Consider the following 17507-nt stretch of genomic DNA (forward strand, 5'->3'; position numbering starts at 1 on the left):
TTTTAGTGTAGCGTTTTTAATCCCACCCATGTCACACCGGGGACCAATCACCTTTGACCCCTTGAGACAAAAAATCACATCCTTAGAACGGAATAAAGTATAATGAAAGACTTTAAAATAGAAGTCATCTACCACATACGAACAGATTTATACTACGCAATCACGATCACTACGGCAAGAGGTCATATTCTTCGATGACATTAGATAAAACTTCATCTATCAGTGCTATTCAGGTCTTCCCTACAGATGTTATCATCTGTTTTACCTTCGCGTTAATTTTCGCCCGACCTACCCATACATCCGTAAAAAAGACACCTATATATTTCAAAGAAAACGGTATTCTACTGTGTTTATTATTATTATTAGTTGTTGGTTTGTTTATGCATGTATATATGTGCAATTCGTCTCACATTGGTTCTCCTGATTTAAGCCTTAATTCAGGCCGCGTCTATTTTCAAGTTTAATTTTCTGCTCTGGTTTTAATCGCGAGTCGTTATTCAAATGAAGTTTAATTGTGCCAATTGTACTTTCCACGCATTGAACCAGATAATGATTATACTTATCCAATTTTCCCTTTAATCAGCTTTAGCTTAAGGAAATCTATCCTGCGAAACGCTTTGCAAGTCTTTCTTTTTTTTTTCTTTTTTTTTTTTAATTTTACCATCCTAACACACTGGATTAAATGTGCTCGAGCACGTATCAACTGCTGACTCACTATCGACAATATACAGTAGTATGACAAGATGGATAATGAATTGCCAATCTCAATGATTATGAAAAAAGCTCGCTGCCCAATAAAGTCTAGTTTTAAGCGTAACGATCGCCATTTTGCTCTCTATTCATCTACTTCCAATAACAAATAATTTAGTGTTGACATCGTAGTCCCGGAAGAGGTCGAGTAACACGCCATCTGCTTGGCGGGTTTGACCAATACGTCGCAGATCTTCCTAATTCTTTTCATTGACTATCCACCCATTGCTTAATACATCCATAATTCGTGTTTGTATTATCGTTTCTAATCACTTCCTCAGCTCCTTCTTAATGTCTCTGTTTCAATTGCGAACTTGCTTTGCGGGGGCTGAAGTAGCCCTAACCTCCAAGAGGGTCATCAACAAGTTGGTTCATACCTAATCCACAGTACGCGCATACGTAATTATACATTTACTTGCGTCTTTATTAATTTATAGAAAATTGTCCTGGTACAACAATACTCGCAAGATTCCGATACAAAATAATTTCTTTCTCTCATTTTGTAGCCGTTCGCAATCTCAGCCGACTGTGCGCTAATTCTAGGTCCATTTTGTTATCAATTGTCATCCATATTTCATTTTTTCTTTTCTTTTTAATATCCTATTACTCTCTAAGGTGATATTCGAATGTTTTGCTTGTATGCGCAAGATTTGTGTATTGTTGATGCTCGTTTCCATTCTCTGTCAACTTCCCCCCTCAGCTGCTATCTACCTGCTTCCTTTGCTATGTATATATACGACATTCGGTATAAATTAAGACAAATTTTTATGGACTGTATATAGTGGTAGTAGGAATATAATTATCCGTTATATTGGTACAGGAAGAAAGCTAGATCGTTATAGAATAAAAATTATAAACTCATCGTGCTATAGGCAGAGGGTTCGCTTTCAGAATATGACCGAAGATCGGCTACTGTCAAATGTGTTCACACCGGAAGCAGCGTTCATGCGACTTCCTACTTGTCTGGTTTCATGAAACCGATGATTTGTGCTCTTGCCACTTAAATGCGGCTTTCGAAGAGCCCAGGAATGACTCCCATATGCCAGTGCGGAAGGTTAACAGCAAGAACACGCCTCAAAAGCTCACTAGAAAAGTCAAAGAAGCATTTTCTGAAAACGCGAAGGTGAAAAGACGCTTTCGCCGCACTACTCTCTCTCTAAGGCTCTAATTTTGGTTAAGCACAAATCATTCGGTCGTCCTGGATTCTTCTCCAACGAGAGGACCTTTACGATGAGAAAATAGGTCGGAAAACCGCTGGTCCACTGGTCCACCACCAAAAATGTTGTAATTTCATCTAGAACTAAATGTATTATGTGTGGTCATATCCTAAGGGGCGTGACTTGTAAGGGGTGACGTTAGGTAGTCCCCATTTTTCGTAGGGAAAAAATCGATACATAAGAAGTGCAGTGAGATACTGTACAAGCCGCGGAAGAACCGCAAATTAGCACTACACTGCACAAAAAATTGGAAAGAATTAAAACTGGATTTCTGAAAATTTGAGCTTCCACAAAAAGAAGAACTTTTGGGCAGATGCTGCTTACAAAAAAGGAATAGCAATTCCGGCCCAATTGATTTCGAGCAGCATGTGTTCAAGGGTAAACAAACGCTTGCTCTATTAGCTTCGTTTGATTGTGTGTAGGGAACAAAATTGTTGCAAACCCAGTGTCTTCTCTCGGCGACTTCTTCCATTCTACTTAGAAACATTTGCGTATTTGTATTCCAGTTGCATGATATTATTTCACCTGTGGGTGCATGTTATTACACATCACAAACCAATATTAAAAACAAAAAATAACTGACCTCAAGATACTTGTTACTAGAGTAGAATTGGGTGCTATTTTTATGATATTAGTGATAATACACTTGTGGCTGTGTTATACTTTATTGTTTATGCAACAAGCACTTACTATCAATAATGATATTGTATCTTTTTCTCGCTCACTTTATTTTTCTGTTATTTTTTTGTTGTTGTCATTATCGTTGTTGTTGTTGTTGTTGTTGTTGTTGTCGTCGATTGATCGACGCTGTCGTCATTTTTAACTGTTGCTTTGTTGATGTTACAATAATTGTTGTTTTTTGTTATTAAAGTTGTTGATGTTGTTGCTACTCATTTGTTGTTCAATTTGTGGTTCTTGTTATTGTTGTTGTTGTTGTTGTTGCTGTGGTTGTTGTCGTTGTTGTCATCTCACCATGTTCTCTCCGACGATACTCATAGCGATAGCACGGCGTCAAAGAGAGACGCATGTATAGCCCTCTCGCTTCGGGGGAGACCATTTTCATCAGTTTTACTTTTGTTTACTGTATTATTGTATATATAATATGTATGTATATACGCTCGACTCGCATGAGAAGGTCTACGCAGCAGAACAAATTCAATTCCAGAAATATATATATACATACTGACGATATATTGCTATCTACCTACGAGTGTACCATTATGCATCTTTACACGAATTCACTGGCTGCAGGCAGCAAAAAACTCGGTTACCACCCACGACTGATAATGTCGCCAACCAGACATCATCGTTCACAGACATTCACACACATGCGCAGATTTCTGCCACTGTAGAGGCGCAAATAGAGTTGTCATTGTTGTTGTCCGATTATTGTATATACGATGTAGATCCGTTACTTTGCGGACCTCTTACCGTGCCCTTCCTGTGTGTCATCTTGGGTTGAAATCATTATTGTTATTAAATATCGTCTTGGCGTCCTTTTTCTAGATTATTATAGACTTAATTTTCGGTCGTCGGAACCAGTATGGTCAGACTCGAGCTCTTCGCATGATCAGATTCAGTTTCGTTTCAATTCTAAGCTTACTTTTCCCAAGTACGACATTTGCCGTCGTGATTGTTGATAACGCGGTCAAGTCTGCCGTGATAGTTGAGTGGTAATCGTGTAAAATCAAAACAGAATTCAGTCCCGTCGCCTACATGGCTACTAACATATTCCTATCTTAGCTAGTCGGTGTCTTCGAAGCAATCTCGCTCAGTTTTCTGACGTAACCAGGATTCGATTATCAACTAAATCATTTTCGGAGCTATCTTTCCCACCAGTTTATCAAAAAGTGAACCGTTAATGGTTCTCGTGATTGCGCCATCGAAAAGCTCAGCGCATTACGAACTTAGGCGCTATTCCTGTTCTTATGATCAGACTCACTTAACCTCTCGCGACTCACTACAGATAACTGCAACCGTTTTCTTGGATTTCATGGCAACACGCACACGTCCAAAGATCATTCTTCCTCACACTCAGTACTCAATGCGTGTTCTCTATTCGTGTGAGTTTTTTTTATGTGGATTAGATATTTTTTTCGTATTGACGGCGTTGATGATGATTACAGCTTTATATTAGTACGTTTGTTCTTTAATAAGGGAATATTCTTTTATCCTAACTTCACCCTTGATCCTTTCAACCTTAACCTCGTTCCTAACCTTGAACTACATAGACAGCAAGTCGGTTCGTTGTCGGTAGACCGACACACTCCGTTCGATAAATAGAAGATACTTTTCCCATTCTGTTTGCGGTTTTCGTTTCGGTTCGGCCACACAATTAGGTAAATTAGGTTCATTCGGATGTTAGGCATTCGAGATGCAGATATAGTACTTATTATTATTTCTATTATAATAGTACATTTAATATTTAGTTACACTTATTGTTATTATTGAGGAAATATATCACAGCTTGCTAACCTTTGCATCATTTGTCTCATTTTGTTTGTATACACGGCGTTTTTTTGGCTCTTTACACACGAACTATATATATATATATTTCTCTGTGTCTCTCATATCAGAGAAAAGTCGGTTGTCATCTCATTCTATGTTTTCCTTCTTAAAGTTTGATTTTATATAAGTATGTCGGTGTATACAAATAATATCTTGTGAAAGAAAATATTGATTTTGAATACAATACTAAAAAAAATAGCGCTCAACATAACATTTTGTATGCTTCGTCGTGTTTCATGTTTTCGATGGTTTTTTTTACACGGCAGACAACGCAAAACATGGTCTATAAACTTGGCGTCGTAATGGGGTATCGCATCACTTTCATGATGAAATAATTATCACTACTGTTATTATTACAAAATAACGAGCTCACAATGCCGTGAGACAGCAAAAATGATTAGCGGCACCTGACAAAACAACGGCTTTATAGAGGCGGCTCAGCTTACGTGTCCGAAAAACCCATCTTTTGTTTTCTGCTGTAGTATTCCTTTATATTGCAAAAAAGACCTAGGAATGGCCCCTTGTCGTGACTGTTCGTGACACGACCCTTGTTTAACATCTTTCTGCTCAAGCTCGTTTTTTTAGTTTACCATCCCCCTCACTGGACCACGTCAAATTTAAACCCCTATTTGCTACGTATATATGTAAATCTACGACTCTTCATTAATAGGTTATATAGGTAATTTGTTAGGATTTTCCGATTCAGTCGTCAAAGCTATTCTAGTTCTGGATGTTTCTAACACCGTCTTCATTCTATGACCGAATCTAAGCAGATTCATCACTCATTCTTCACAGCTCTGTTTATATAAGCGCTCTTGTCGTTTTTTTTTTCGTCACTATCACAGCCAACAAGCTACACCGGTTTCCGAAGTAGTAATTTAAATTTATTACCACCAATATATAACCTTATGAAATCCTCGACAGGGGGCAAATAGGGCAAGACTTTTAACGCCGCTTGGTGAGCCAAACTTCTTCAAGTTAAGGAAAGTTATAAAAAAAAAAAAAAAACTCATAACAGAACAAGATAGGATATACAATGACGGAACTTGTGGCCATTCGCGTAATGGCAGCCAAGAAAAACAGTCCCTCCGCTTTTTGGACGAGGCCACGAACCTTCGGCACAGGCTTCCGTCGTCCCCGAAGGGTCAACTCAGCTCCAGGCGTTTCCTAATAGACACGTGATCAGAAGAAGAGACTTTCGGGGGAAAACAGCTGATAGGCACATTGGGTGACGTTTGGTATCGTTGTATTGTATCGTATGACAACTTCGTGCCTCTCTAGACCGTAAAAGGTCGCCGGTCGTACTCAACCTCAATAGCCGGCAAGTGACGTCTCGGCTGCGAAGGTGGTAGATGATTCCTCCTTAAGATATGGTTGCAATTTAGTCAAGAGTGTCACTTCAAAGAGATTCTTCATCTGACAGCGATAACCTCCTCAGCTAGTTTCGAGAAGATGTTTCGGAAGGAATGTGCATCTGTTCTATGAAAGCCCTCTGTTTCCCTCTGGTGTCGAAAGTTCACACTACGCATCAAGTTCGATGTCATCGATGAAGTCTTATCCATCACGAAACCGCAACTGATTCCGTAGACATAAGGCTATGTTTTCTTTTCATCGTGTCCAGAAAAGCAGTCGCGTCTGTTGAGCTTCTCCGGATCGATCCACGAGAAGTCAGTTCCGTGACGCCAAGTTTTCGCCGACCTTCGGCAAGCCATTCTCAGTTGCAAGCCTACAAGAAGGAGACTTGAAACGGCTATCAGCTGGTACAAAAGGGACAAGATATATTTTAATGTATATATGTAGAGATTACTGTGATTCACATCCGTTATAAAAAGTCTTGTGCAAAAGTCAAAAACACCACCCATGTTAGTTATACATATATATATATAGTTCCGTTGTTTGCTCGTACTTCATTAGTTGTAGTTCTTGTTGTTAACTGCTATCTGGTTCTTGTTCTGGATTTTTGGTTCTTGATGTTCGCTTGAGTTGAGTTGGGTTGAGCATCGATACAGGCGCCACCTGGTGGCCAGACAGTGCAGCTCGGACAGTTCAGGGCGTCGCGCCCCCTCCTTGCGATCAGAATGGGAGTTCGTTTATGTGAAAACCCTACGTCAAAACATGTGGGAACTATTGGTGTGCGCACGTGCTATTGTTGTTATAAATGAGGGATTGCTTTGCGTTCACGCCCTTCAGGGGGCAGAAGAGTGCGACCACGACGGGCGTTCCAGGTAAGAAAACATTGCTTCCTTTGTTTCTTGTATAGCAAACGATGGATGATATACGCATACCCAAAACGACACGACCCGACACGCTGGCTTGGACACGTTAAAGTATGTGTGCACGTAATAAGAACAGGGTGCCCGCCCTGTGATGCTCGGGCATGGTTCCGAGAAAGAGAGTAACATCCAACGTGCAAGTCTTCTTTGGCAAAAAGCAGCCAACTCTTAGCCCAGCCGTGACGCTACGCAGTGCCGCGAAATGAATGGACACATGGTTTACATACGATCACTTACTGTCATCGAGGATATAGAATAGCCAGTCTGGCCTTCGTCGTCACTTAGTCTTGCATCATCTTTACACGAATCGACCTTCCCGGAACCGATTGACACTTAGTCAGTCATAAGTTCAGGCTATTTCGTTTATGGTCGCTGTTGCCGTTCATCATACAGCAGCGGCTATATCCTGCGGCTGCTTATACCTGAACCTGCCCGTTCCTCTTTCTTTCAATGATGTTCCCTTGTTGTTGTTACCATTTTTGAGGTCGCTGCTGACTGACTGATCCCACTTTTCCAACTGATCCTGTTAGTGATATAACAGCATCTGTAGTTCAGTGCAGCAAAGAAATGACGCCCCGCCCGGCAACCGAACCCGACACCGCCAGCGATGCATACGATCATCACTCACCATTCGGCCATTCACTCACTCGCATTTCATCACCATCATCCGTATCTTCATTTTATTATTCTTCCACTTTATTTTTTCCTTTACGTTTCTGCTTTCCCCCAACCTCTGACCTCCATCTTTCGCCTCAGCTAACGTCTACCTGGATCCCCCGTATGCCTCCCTACCACCGACTCGATTGATGATACCACCGCTACGTAGCTATAGGGTCTCTTACATCATTCAGCGTCTGGGACTACAAATTTCCGCGTCGTAGTACTATTGAGCGCATTCTCTGTTATCTTTTGATTTGCCATTGCAAATTATTACCAATTGACTCGCGACTAACTCGCAAAAGAAGCCCGGAGGTGTAATTCCTCTTTTCCAGTTCATCAATATTGACAGCAGTAGCGGCAGCCTGATAAACAGCTTCGACATTAGTACTCGTCCCTGCAGTCGTCGTACGAATCAAAAACGGCCCTTCTTAGACTCTAAGCTTTCTCGTCAGCAAAAGTGGCTTACCTGGCATACCTCGTCGTCATCTTTCATCAGCATAGCCAGCTCATGAAGTAAATCTTGCTTGATGCTTAATTCAGCATTGGACGAAGTGATAAGATAATAGGCAGAAGAGGTACCCTTGCCTCTCAGGTTTTTTTTTCAGTAGATCAAAAAAATTTAATCAAACCATATCGTTGTAAGTACCCCATCATCAACTCCAGTCTTGTTGCTGACACCATCCCAAGTAAATCTTGACGTTGTCGCCTGTTTCGCCGTCGTGATTTTCCTTGCTTATCTATCAAATTGTTTACGCGTTGTTCTCTGCCGTCGGTTGACCTCATTGTTATCCTATTCGTGCTCTTTTACTGCTTCTGTTGTTGTTGTTGTTGTTGTTGTTGTTGCTATCAATGTCAATGAATGAATGAATGAACGATTGACCATGATCGCTGATTGACCACCATCACTCAAACTTAGTCCGTGTCTAATCCAGTCCGGGACAGCCGGCATAAATCTGGGCGAACGCTCAACGCACAGAACAGTCTGTGAACTTATCGCCGCTTATCTTTAGTAGCAATAGAAGTAGTACTAGCGTATGATCATGCCTGATTCTGTCATCCGGACTCAAATGAGATCTCAAGGCAAGGTACAGCAGCTGCAATCGGTGTACATGTATATATATATAAATGTATTAAATGTGTATATAGATACATCTCTTTGTTTGCCATTATTGTTTCCTTATAATCATATATGAATGTTATTGTGATCTTCTTTAATTCATAATTCGTATTTGTCGGTTTGCTCTTCATCACTCGTTGTATCATTCAGTCGGGCGTTACACATAAATATGATAAACGCAATCATTTCGTCCCAAGTTGTAATTACAAAGCTTCCGTTATCATTTTTCTCTCTGCTTTGATATTTGCGTTTCGGCAATATTCTTATCATCATAAGTCTGCTAGACATTGTTTTCTCTTTGATAATCAGAGTGGGTTCATCATCGCGACCATCGATAATGTCGATATATTTTACGTTTCGTTCTATATCATTAGAATAATCATGGATTCATCGTATCTCACTGATGCGTGGGTGTTGCTTTTATACTCGGCTCGGTAGAGGCAGAAGAGTTAACGAACGGAAGAATTGACGCAAAAAACGTTACTCGGAAACCGTGCACGTCTCTTTAAATTGTAAACGCAACTACTTTAGCCCCCTTTCTATTTCTATGCGGGTGTTTCGTGCTTGAGAACGTCTATATTTGTCACACTTATCTAATTATCACCTAACGACGGTAGCCGTAAAAGTTGTAATAGTAGTTGTGTCGGTCTTCTGTAATCCGTCATCACCAGTCTCGTCCGTACCTTTATATTGTAAATCAACCATCAACTATATGACACAACAAAATGACACTCATTTCCACTGACATTTTCGATTTAAACCATTGACATGACATTTGATGTGCCATTGTGCGCGTATGCTACAAGCCACAATATGGACACCATCCAAAACCAGCATCCAGACCAGCTCGGGGACGACGCTAATTGGTTCGACGCAATCGCTCTATTCCGCTGTCGGATCGGACGGCCTCCGATCGAAAAATCGAATATACAAAATACTAAGCGGGAGATAAAACAGGAATGGCCTTTCTCACAGGACTAATGGTGCTTTTTGTCGGCGGCTGTCAAGTGGATTTGCGATTGTGGTCAATAGGGAATTAATTTGTTAATAGAAGGGAACTAGAATGGTTTTTGCTGGTCAACGTTTAAACTTGAACCTGAAGCACGAGCGACTTCGTTAACAACGTGTGGTCATTAAAGGCCCAGAATGATGCAACCATGCCCCCCAGCCCCAACCCAAGCATTAGTAGCACTCCCTTTCTATAGCTGTATCTATGATTACTATTATTGAATTATCCAAAGGATTTAGGTTGGTTGCATCAGCTTTGCTCAGGTTAGTGCGACACGAAGCAGCTGATTGAGCTGCGGATTCAAAGCGCGCTTCACCTTAAAGCGGTTCGTATTAGCAGAAATAACATCCATAGTCTTATCTGAAGGATGTCATCGTAAATCGATACAAAGTCGCTGGTGCCGCTCCATCGTTACCTCGATGTGCGCCGCAACATTCCGTTTTTTATCTGTCTGGCTATCGATTTTGTTCTGTTCAACCATTGTAACCATCATCATGGTCATCATCTTCGTTATAACCCGTCACCCAGTCCTCGCACGTACCTACTTTGTCCTACCTGTCCTATCACGTGTCTCTGCATTTCATGCATCATATATGACACACTTTCATCATTAATAGAAGTAGTTAAAAACAATTCCTTTACCCCCAAAACTACAGATATCTTAAACACACAACGTTTTGCGCGCATATCGTTGACTTTCTAGTTTCGTGTCTTTTCTGTCAAACGTAACTAGTATATATTAATTATATATTAGTGTTTATATTCAGCTTACAAGCCGGGTTGTCGGTTCTTATCATGTTTTTCCCGTATCACAAATTATCCTCATTTAGAAAGTCAGCGACAAGTTCGGTAGCAGCAAACGCGAAATTGCCGAAAAAAATGTCACACTGTCAGTGGTAATCGTGTTAAAGAGTGCCAGCGGCATCGTGTCACTCTCTTCTGCTATAATTACTATTTTTAATTATGATTATTATCTACACTAGCCGTCTCTCTAGCGACTCACCCAGCTCTTCGCACCGATTTTCTTTACCAGTTACTATTCCCCTCTAATATCTTCCCAATTAGTTGATAGATCTATAAGTCATAATCGTAGTAGTAGTTGGTTCCTCAATGGTGTAGCGTGTATCGTCATCATCATCGTCACTAGCTTTTGTTTATATCTATTATCTCCCCTATATCGTTTTGTGTATCTCATATCTCAGACTCCCCTGAACTGCCGGAACAATATCCCCATCCCGAACAAGCGCGTTTCTGTCGCCATTACCATGTAGGGGGGAGGGGCTTCCGGCTTTCTCATGAGAGGTACGTAGCGAGATCAACAACGTTTTGTTTGTCGTGTGTAGCCTAACACGCATGTTGTTAATAATCGGCAACCAGGATTGGTTATTTGGACCAAACATTTTTAACGTTGCACGGGTAAGCTGTACAAAAAATTAGAAACACGATTTTGATATATCTGACAGCCTTAATAAAAGGCACGTTGCTATAGCAACCATTGACTTTCACAGAGGTTTTCGTGACAAAAGTATGCTTTGAGACCCCTCCAAGAACCACTGGGTATGGGACAGTCATTAAGCATGAAGCCCTCACCGTCGTATGCTTCTAGTATGTTGATCAGAAAACTAGCTTACCCATACAACCCAGTTGCCGTCATTGTCACCGTGAAACCGATCTGAGTAAAGTGAAGCAGCGAGGATTCACTACCTTTCGTGTTGTCGTTACAAATCAATGTTCTAGGCTCATCCCTTCGTATTAGGTTGAGAAAAAGTTATCAATCTCTAATTCGGTCCTGTCACAGACCTGTGTTAGCGTATCTGTTTTCCGCTTGCACGCGATAATCGTCGCCAGCAACTCCTATTAACGACGACCTACAACGACCTGTTTTTGTCGTCTCTTCTACCCGTTAGTGTTGGATGGACGCGCTCGTGTCACTCGGTTCGTCTCCAACGCTTTTAGTCATTCCTTTTCTTCCCATACAACAACTCTTCAATGTCAAATAGAGTGTTGATTAGGTCCATACATAGTAGCTGTGTTGTCTTCAATATCTGTTTGTGCATTTTTTTTGTCCCATTAACTATATGCATGTGTGTACGCGTGCATGTATCACACATGTCCTACCTCTTCCCTGTCAGTTTACCCCTTCTCTAGGCTTGTACATCGCAACAGTTATTCCCCCAACAATGACATACGCTTACACTCTCTAACCGTGTAATACGCTAGTAAAATGAGATTTGTGTTATTCCGTATAGAATTGCGATTATAGAAATAGTATAATATTCATTGTGTGTCGATATAGAATAGCTTACATGGTTATGGGATGGGCTTGCTAGCCAATTGTTGTACCAAGTCTAACGAGCATCATTGTACTGTTGCTCACGTCAATTCGTCACGAATGCTTTCGGAAATAAATTCATTTTAAATTTAAATCATGTTTAATGTTCTCATTGGTCTTCTATTGATGGATATTACGTTGGATTTTTCTGAATAGAGACAGAGTCCCCCAGGATACAACTCGTCGTACACTCTCAAAGAGGAAACCAAATAGTATCTTAATGAGCTCATTTCCATTTATCTGTGAAGCTCTACTCAAGTCTCCTATTGTAGGCCAAGGTTGGTCCGATTTTGTTCTCGGCTGCTTCGTATAGCACCGCCTCAGACCTACTTCATATCGCTGCCGCCTACAACTGATCATTGCATTAAACTTATGATTAGTATTATCAAGCACTTGTTATAGTGAATGTTTCGTATAGATACTGCTACATCTCCGGCTTTCTCCTTCGCAGTGTTCGTTTTACATGGACAATATATTTGAGAAAACAACAAAAATCGTGTAAACGCACATTTGGACACTGGTCTTTGATACATTGTAACGGGTGCCTTGTCGCTGTCATAACATGGCCCGGCACTCCTTTTTCAGTCGAATCACCCCGCTCGTAGATAAAGGCCAGAGATCGCAAAAGTGTTCGCCCCACAGAAAAAAAAAAACATTTAGCAAGAGGACGCCCATTACTTCTCGTTATCAAAGCGTCGAAATTTAATAGTCTGTTTGACCCGCAGAAGCACGAGTCAACGTCTTCCTTAAGCCTAAATCGCTGTTAAAGGAAGGAAGCGCCTAGTATGAATGTTACGACACATCCCAGCCTGTAATCTTGTTAACGCTTCCCTCCCTATTTAAAGTGCTCTCGGGCGTTCGTAAGTGTATCTAAAACATAAGTGTATAGGATCTTAAAGATATCATCTTACTCCTCAAAACGCCTCACTGTTTTTACCATCTTCATTGTTCTTCCATCTTACTATTATTCTTATTATCAGTATTAGTACTCTCTTTAGTTCGGGCACAGCACGATCCTCTCACACTCAAGTAATGTTCTCATAGAAAACTAACGTCGTATGTGGCTATTGTAAGTACGCAGTCCTCAGTTGTGTTCGTGCTGAGAAACGGTACAGCTCGACCAGGTCTGTCCAAAGCAAGGCCCAACATTCATTCACGTGGTCAGGCCTATTTCAGCTATTTCTGTCTTCTGATCAGCCTTCGTCATTATTAATTCCTTTACTTTATAAATGTTACCGTTTTATCTTAACCTACGTGTTTGCTTTGAAAGCCTCACGTAATTCACAAGTGTGTTCAGTTAATTTTTTAAACGTTCTTTGCTCTTTCTTACATTGTTCTCTCACGTCGCTGGACCTTTTCTTCAAATAAATTTAAGGTCACCCGTTCCACTCCCATCAACTTCATTATTACGTCGGCACTATCTACATGGGCTTGCAATAAGCCTGTGTTACGCTGAGGTTCTTTCATAAAACTATCGTAGTTGAAGATTCTTCTGTATCATTGGTTCTTTCGTTCTGCTCTTTTCTTCAGTGAGAAGCGTTATTTTTGCTGTCCTGGTCTTCGATTAGTTTTCGCTGGAACTTTAATGTTGAAGTCCTATAGCTTGCTTCTTCAGAGTGATGCTGGCGCGCTCCTATCCGACACTTTCATTTACACATCGATACGGTGTATCAAGTACTTCCCATTCCATCTACTTGTCATCTCGTTACCTTCGCATTCTCGTTTCAGTCCCTGAAATCGTATCCGATACAATAACTGATCTATCGAAAGAACACGAAACAAAACATTCCGCAAACGTTTGACGCCTTCCGCACATGTTCACAGAGATAAGATAACACCCACAGAATCAAAAGCCTGATCTAATAATTTGAAAAATCTAACAATGAGCGCCAGACGTTAATATATTGTTAAAAAAAAATAAAAAAAAAAAAAAGGGAAACCCATGGTGTGAAAAACACGACATGTTGTCTAGACCCTAAACTGATCTAGAATCTATTACAAAATGGCGGAAACGGTCAACCGTACTCGTTTCTTGAATCGATTTTTCCAAGAAAATTATTTTTACGTCGATTAACCTTTAATTATACTTTTGGAAAAGCTGGTTGAAGAAGTGAATGCTCGAGTTTTCGCTGAGTTCCACGGCTACCACCGATGCTGTTCTTTGTAGCCCTGGTCATCATCTCTTCTGCTGGTCTCCTTGCTACTAATTACCCACGATGTTTTGCTTCGGTCGAGTTATGCACCACAGCTTCGTCCGTCTGCCCAGACCCCACAGCCTCCTTCGGCCCCCTCCGTATTGCCTCTGTCTCCTCCTCTACCAAAGACTCATGTGTTTCATCGTAACCTCAATATTCTTCTGTATATAAGCCAATGAACCACGGCCTTCGGAAATTGCCATTGTTCTCACCATTTGTTTTTTCCAGTCGGATAAGAAATTCGTGTCACAGTGACATTGAGGGAACTCTTTGGGACTTGCCTTTTGTTTGTTTATCGTGCGCTATAGGTAAGTGGAATTACTCAACAGAAATTGTTGATAGCAAATAATTTGCTAGCACCCACAAGCGGCGATGCTTATTAACAAGCGAATAATATTCTGTGTCGTATCGGACAATTAAATCAGGGGGAGACTTTTACCCCTTTTGCCATATACTCTATCTTTGTATACACGTTGGAACAAAATAAATAGAGCTGAGAGCCGCAAGTATGAAACAGAAAGAGATATCAAGTGTTTTTCCAAAAGCAGAGCGGCACATCCGCAATACGGAAGCGTCGAACACAGTAGATCAGTGGGTTAACGTTCGACTAATTGTTGCGCTTTTAGGGAATTACGGGCTGGGCCAAGGAACCAATTTTCCGGCTGAGTAGCGACTTTTTATGAAACGAACTAATAAAATCAAAGTTACTACTTACTGCCGACATCACTACGACAGCTAATCGAAACGCTCAGGCATGGAGGTAGATCCTATTTTGACCAGCTTTTTCGCCAGCCAGATAATAACTAAAGCTTAGGCAGAAATAAATTACGATATGATGAATAGTGCCGCACTCTCTCCTAAAGAACTAGTAATCTAGCATCCGTCGAGATAATCATAGACCAAGAGTTAAACGATATCTATAATTAATAGCGCATTTTTAAAATTATCTTCCCACCACATTATGATTCGATTTACGCAAACCTACGATGTTCGTTTTACGTGAGTGAATGTAAAAATCAAATTGTTCTCTGTTACTCTCCCTGCTTTGGGCGACCTTTGAAATAGGTTTTCATTGGCTTATTTGATTTAGGCGGGGACCTGGTAGTAGGGAGGGCTCTGGTACTGCGGAACCGGGTAGTGGCCGAACGGAGCTGAGATTTGTCCTGGTGAACCAGTCGGTCCACCGTAGTTCTGAGCAGCTTGGAAACTACGATATCGCCAAGCGAGTTCACCATATTGTTGTTCGGCCAGAGGAATCAGTGACAGAAGTGGGTCGACATGACGACGACGACGACGACGGCGACGGCGACGACGACGACGACGTGATTTTTACCCACGTAGCAAGAGCGAAACGACACAGATAACACAATCGATACAAAGATTAGAGAGTAGTCTATAAATGACACTCAGTTAATACGGGTTATAGAGGGGACCTTCTGTTTAAGTCACCTCGTACCTGAGTACCTCATGCAAATCATTCGAGAAATATTTTATAATATATTTTTCCTTTTCATGTAGAGCACCTACGTTTATTGTTGAGACATTAATGTATATATTTAACAGAGGAATAATTGAATGTTACGGTGTTGTACCTTCGTTAGTATGCGACGTGCACTATTAAAAATTGAATAGCAAAAGTTAATGTAGCATGACAACTACTGCTGACGAGCCTACAAATTAGGGTAATGTATTAAAAAGGAAAACATGTATTAAATAGCCAAACCTGCATGTAATGTATACCTTTGCTCTATGTTATACCATTCGAATTCCCGAGTGGACTAAAAATTCGGACACTGCATTATATGCGCAATTTGAGCAGACGCTTGATTTATTCCCTCCCAATAACTACTGCTGTTGCTGAAGGAACCGAAGGTTGTTCTTTCTTATCCAGACGTACCAGTAGCAGCGCACTCTTGTTCTTGTTGTTATAGCGCGTTTTGTTACTAATACCTACCTGGCATGACTGAGGGGCGAAGCTGCATAGTGAGGGCCCTGAGGCGAATGCGGTGATGGCGAGCCAACAACGAAACTGTTACTAGTCCGGCCACCAATTCCACCGCCGAGACCAGCGCCCAAACCACCGTTCAACGCACTAGAACCGCCCACCGTGGTGCCGCCCAAACTGGCTGGCGCTGCCCCAACCGCACTCGGTACATTGGTCCAATGTGTCATACGGCCGCCGCCACCTCCCAGAGAGGCGTTCTGCGAGGTTACTAAGCCTTGCCCCCCGGCCTGTGTAGAACTTGGCTGAGGTCCAGACACGGCACCTTGATGGGTCATGCCGTTTAAGCTGCTGATAGCACTCGTTGGCGCAAAACCGTTTTGAGCAGCTTCGCTGAAACCATTCTGAGCGACGGCACCCCCAAAGCTGTTTTGACCAATGATCCCGCCGGGGGTTGTGGCAGCGCCAGCTCCACCCACACGGTGCGTCGGCGGCTGGTGATGGTGCTGGCTGTAGTGATGGCTATTGTGCGTAGGGTTACCCATCGTGAAGTGCTTACTGCTGTCGTACCTGCGTGCATTAGGATGTTGTCCTCCGTTAGGTCCTGTCGAGTTGATGTCCTGCTGCCCAGCGCCCTGCTGATGCTGTGCTCGGTCTGGCCTGTCTCCGCGCTCCCTGCGTTGCCCACCGCTGCCTCCTCCTCCACCACCGCCGCCACTTCCAGCGCTGCCATTGATGCCACCGCTGCCGTCTTGCCTACGGTGGTGATCGGCTCCGCCACCTCCAGCTGCCGCCTGCTGGCGCCTGTTATCTCCGCGATCGTTCCTCTCGCCAGCGCCGCCAGCGCGGTCATCTCGACCAGTTCGGGCACTCCGATCTCCGCGGTCGGTTCCGCGACCGCCGCCGTCGTCGCGAGGTTTACGATCGCCGCCCCTGTTATTATCGTGAGATGATGATGAATCTTTACCCCTGAAATTGGTACCCCCAATTCATCGACCAACGAACGAACGCACCATCGGGGTCGACAGAGCCGCGGGGGGTTACGATGGGTCTAGAGCGGCTTTTTCAGATTTGATTCAATCTTTCGCTCTCTCTCTCTCTCTCTCTCTCTCGCTTTCTCTCTCTCTCTCTCTCTTTCTTTCTTTCTTTCTGTCAACGACGAGTTCATCAATCGCCTCGCCGAAAGTCAACAAGTCAGTCATCTGAATGTCTCTCACAATCGACTCAAGGTGAGAATTTGGCCTCAAGCATTCCGGGCAACACACAGCAAAGCGTGGAGCAGCGCATAATAGGCTGGTGTGATTATACGCAAAATGAACAAGTTCGGTGTGGCCTAACTTCCGTTCTGTTTTGTCTTATTTCCATTCGTTCTCTCGTTGAACTCCTTGTTCTACGGGAGAAACCGGTCTTACGTGCAGTCACATGCGGTAGCAAACATAATCAAGAAGAATTCAAAAAATGTGCGGCTAATAAGTGATTGGTCCCCGTTTTGCTGAGGACAGTC

The 17507-nt window shown here is 42.2% G+C and overlaps 1 protein-coding gene across 5 annotated transcripts in view; it reads right to left on the reverse strand.

Annotated features, from left to right (window-relative positions):
• Window positions 1–322: 322 nt before the first annotated feature.
• The window catches only part of LOC111265268 (uncharacterized), a 26299-nt gene continuing 9114 nt past the window's right edge, over window positions 323–17507 (reverse strand). The window contains exons 7-9 of one of the 5 annotated variants that reach the window (XM_086970431.1): window positions 16574–16972; window positions 13942–15268; window positions 323–13597 (exon numbers count right to left, since the gene is read on the reverse strand). In XM_086970431.1, the coding sequence (XP_086826557.1) occupies window positions 15148–15268; window positions 16574–16972 (520 nt within the window). In that variant the 3' untranslated portion in view covers window positions 323–13597; window positions 13942–15147. Of the gene's footprint in view, window positions 13598–13941; window positions 15269–16015; window positions 16973–17507 lie in introns of all 5 variants that reach the window. The other 4 variants (XM_086970427.1, XM_086970426.1, XM_086970429.1 and 1 more) reach the window with 4 other exon arrangements.

The sequence above is a fragment of the Varroa jacobsoni genome, unplaced genomic scaffold, assembly GCF_002532875.2.
Source record: "Varroa jacobsoni isolate VJ856 unplaced genomic scaffold, vjacob_1.0 scaffold_950, whole genome shotgun sequence".
NCBI lineage: Eukaryota > Metazoa > Arthropoda > Arachnida > Mesostigmata > Varroidae > Varroa > Varroa jacobsoni.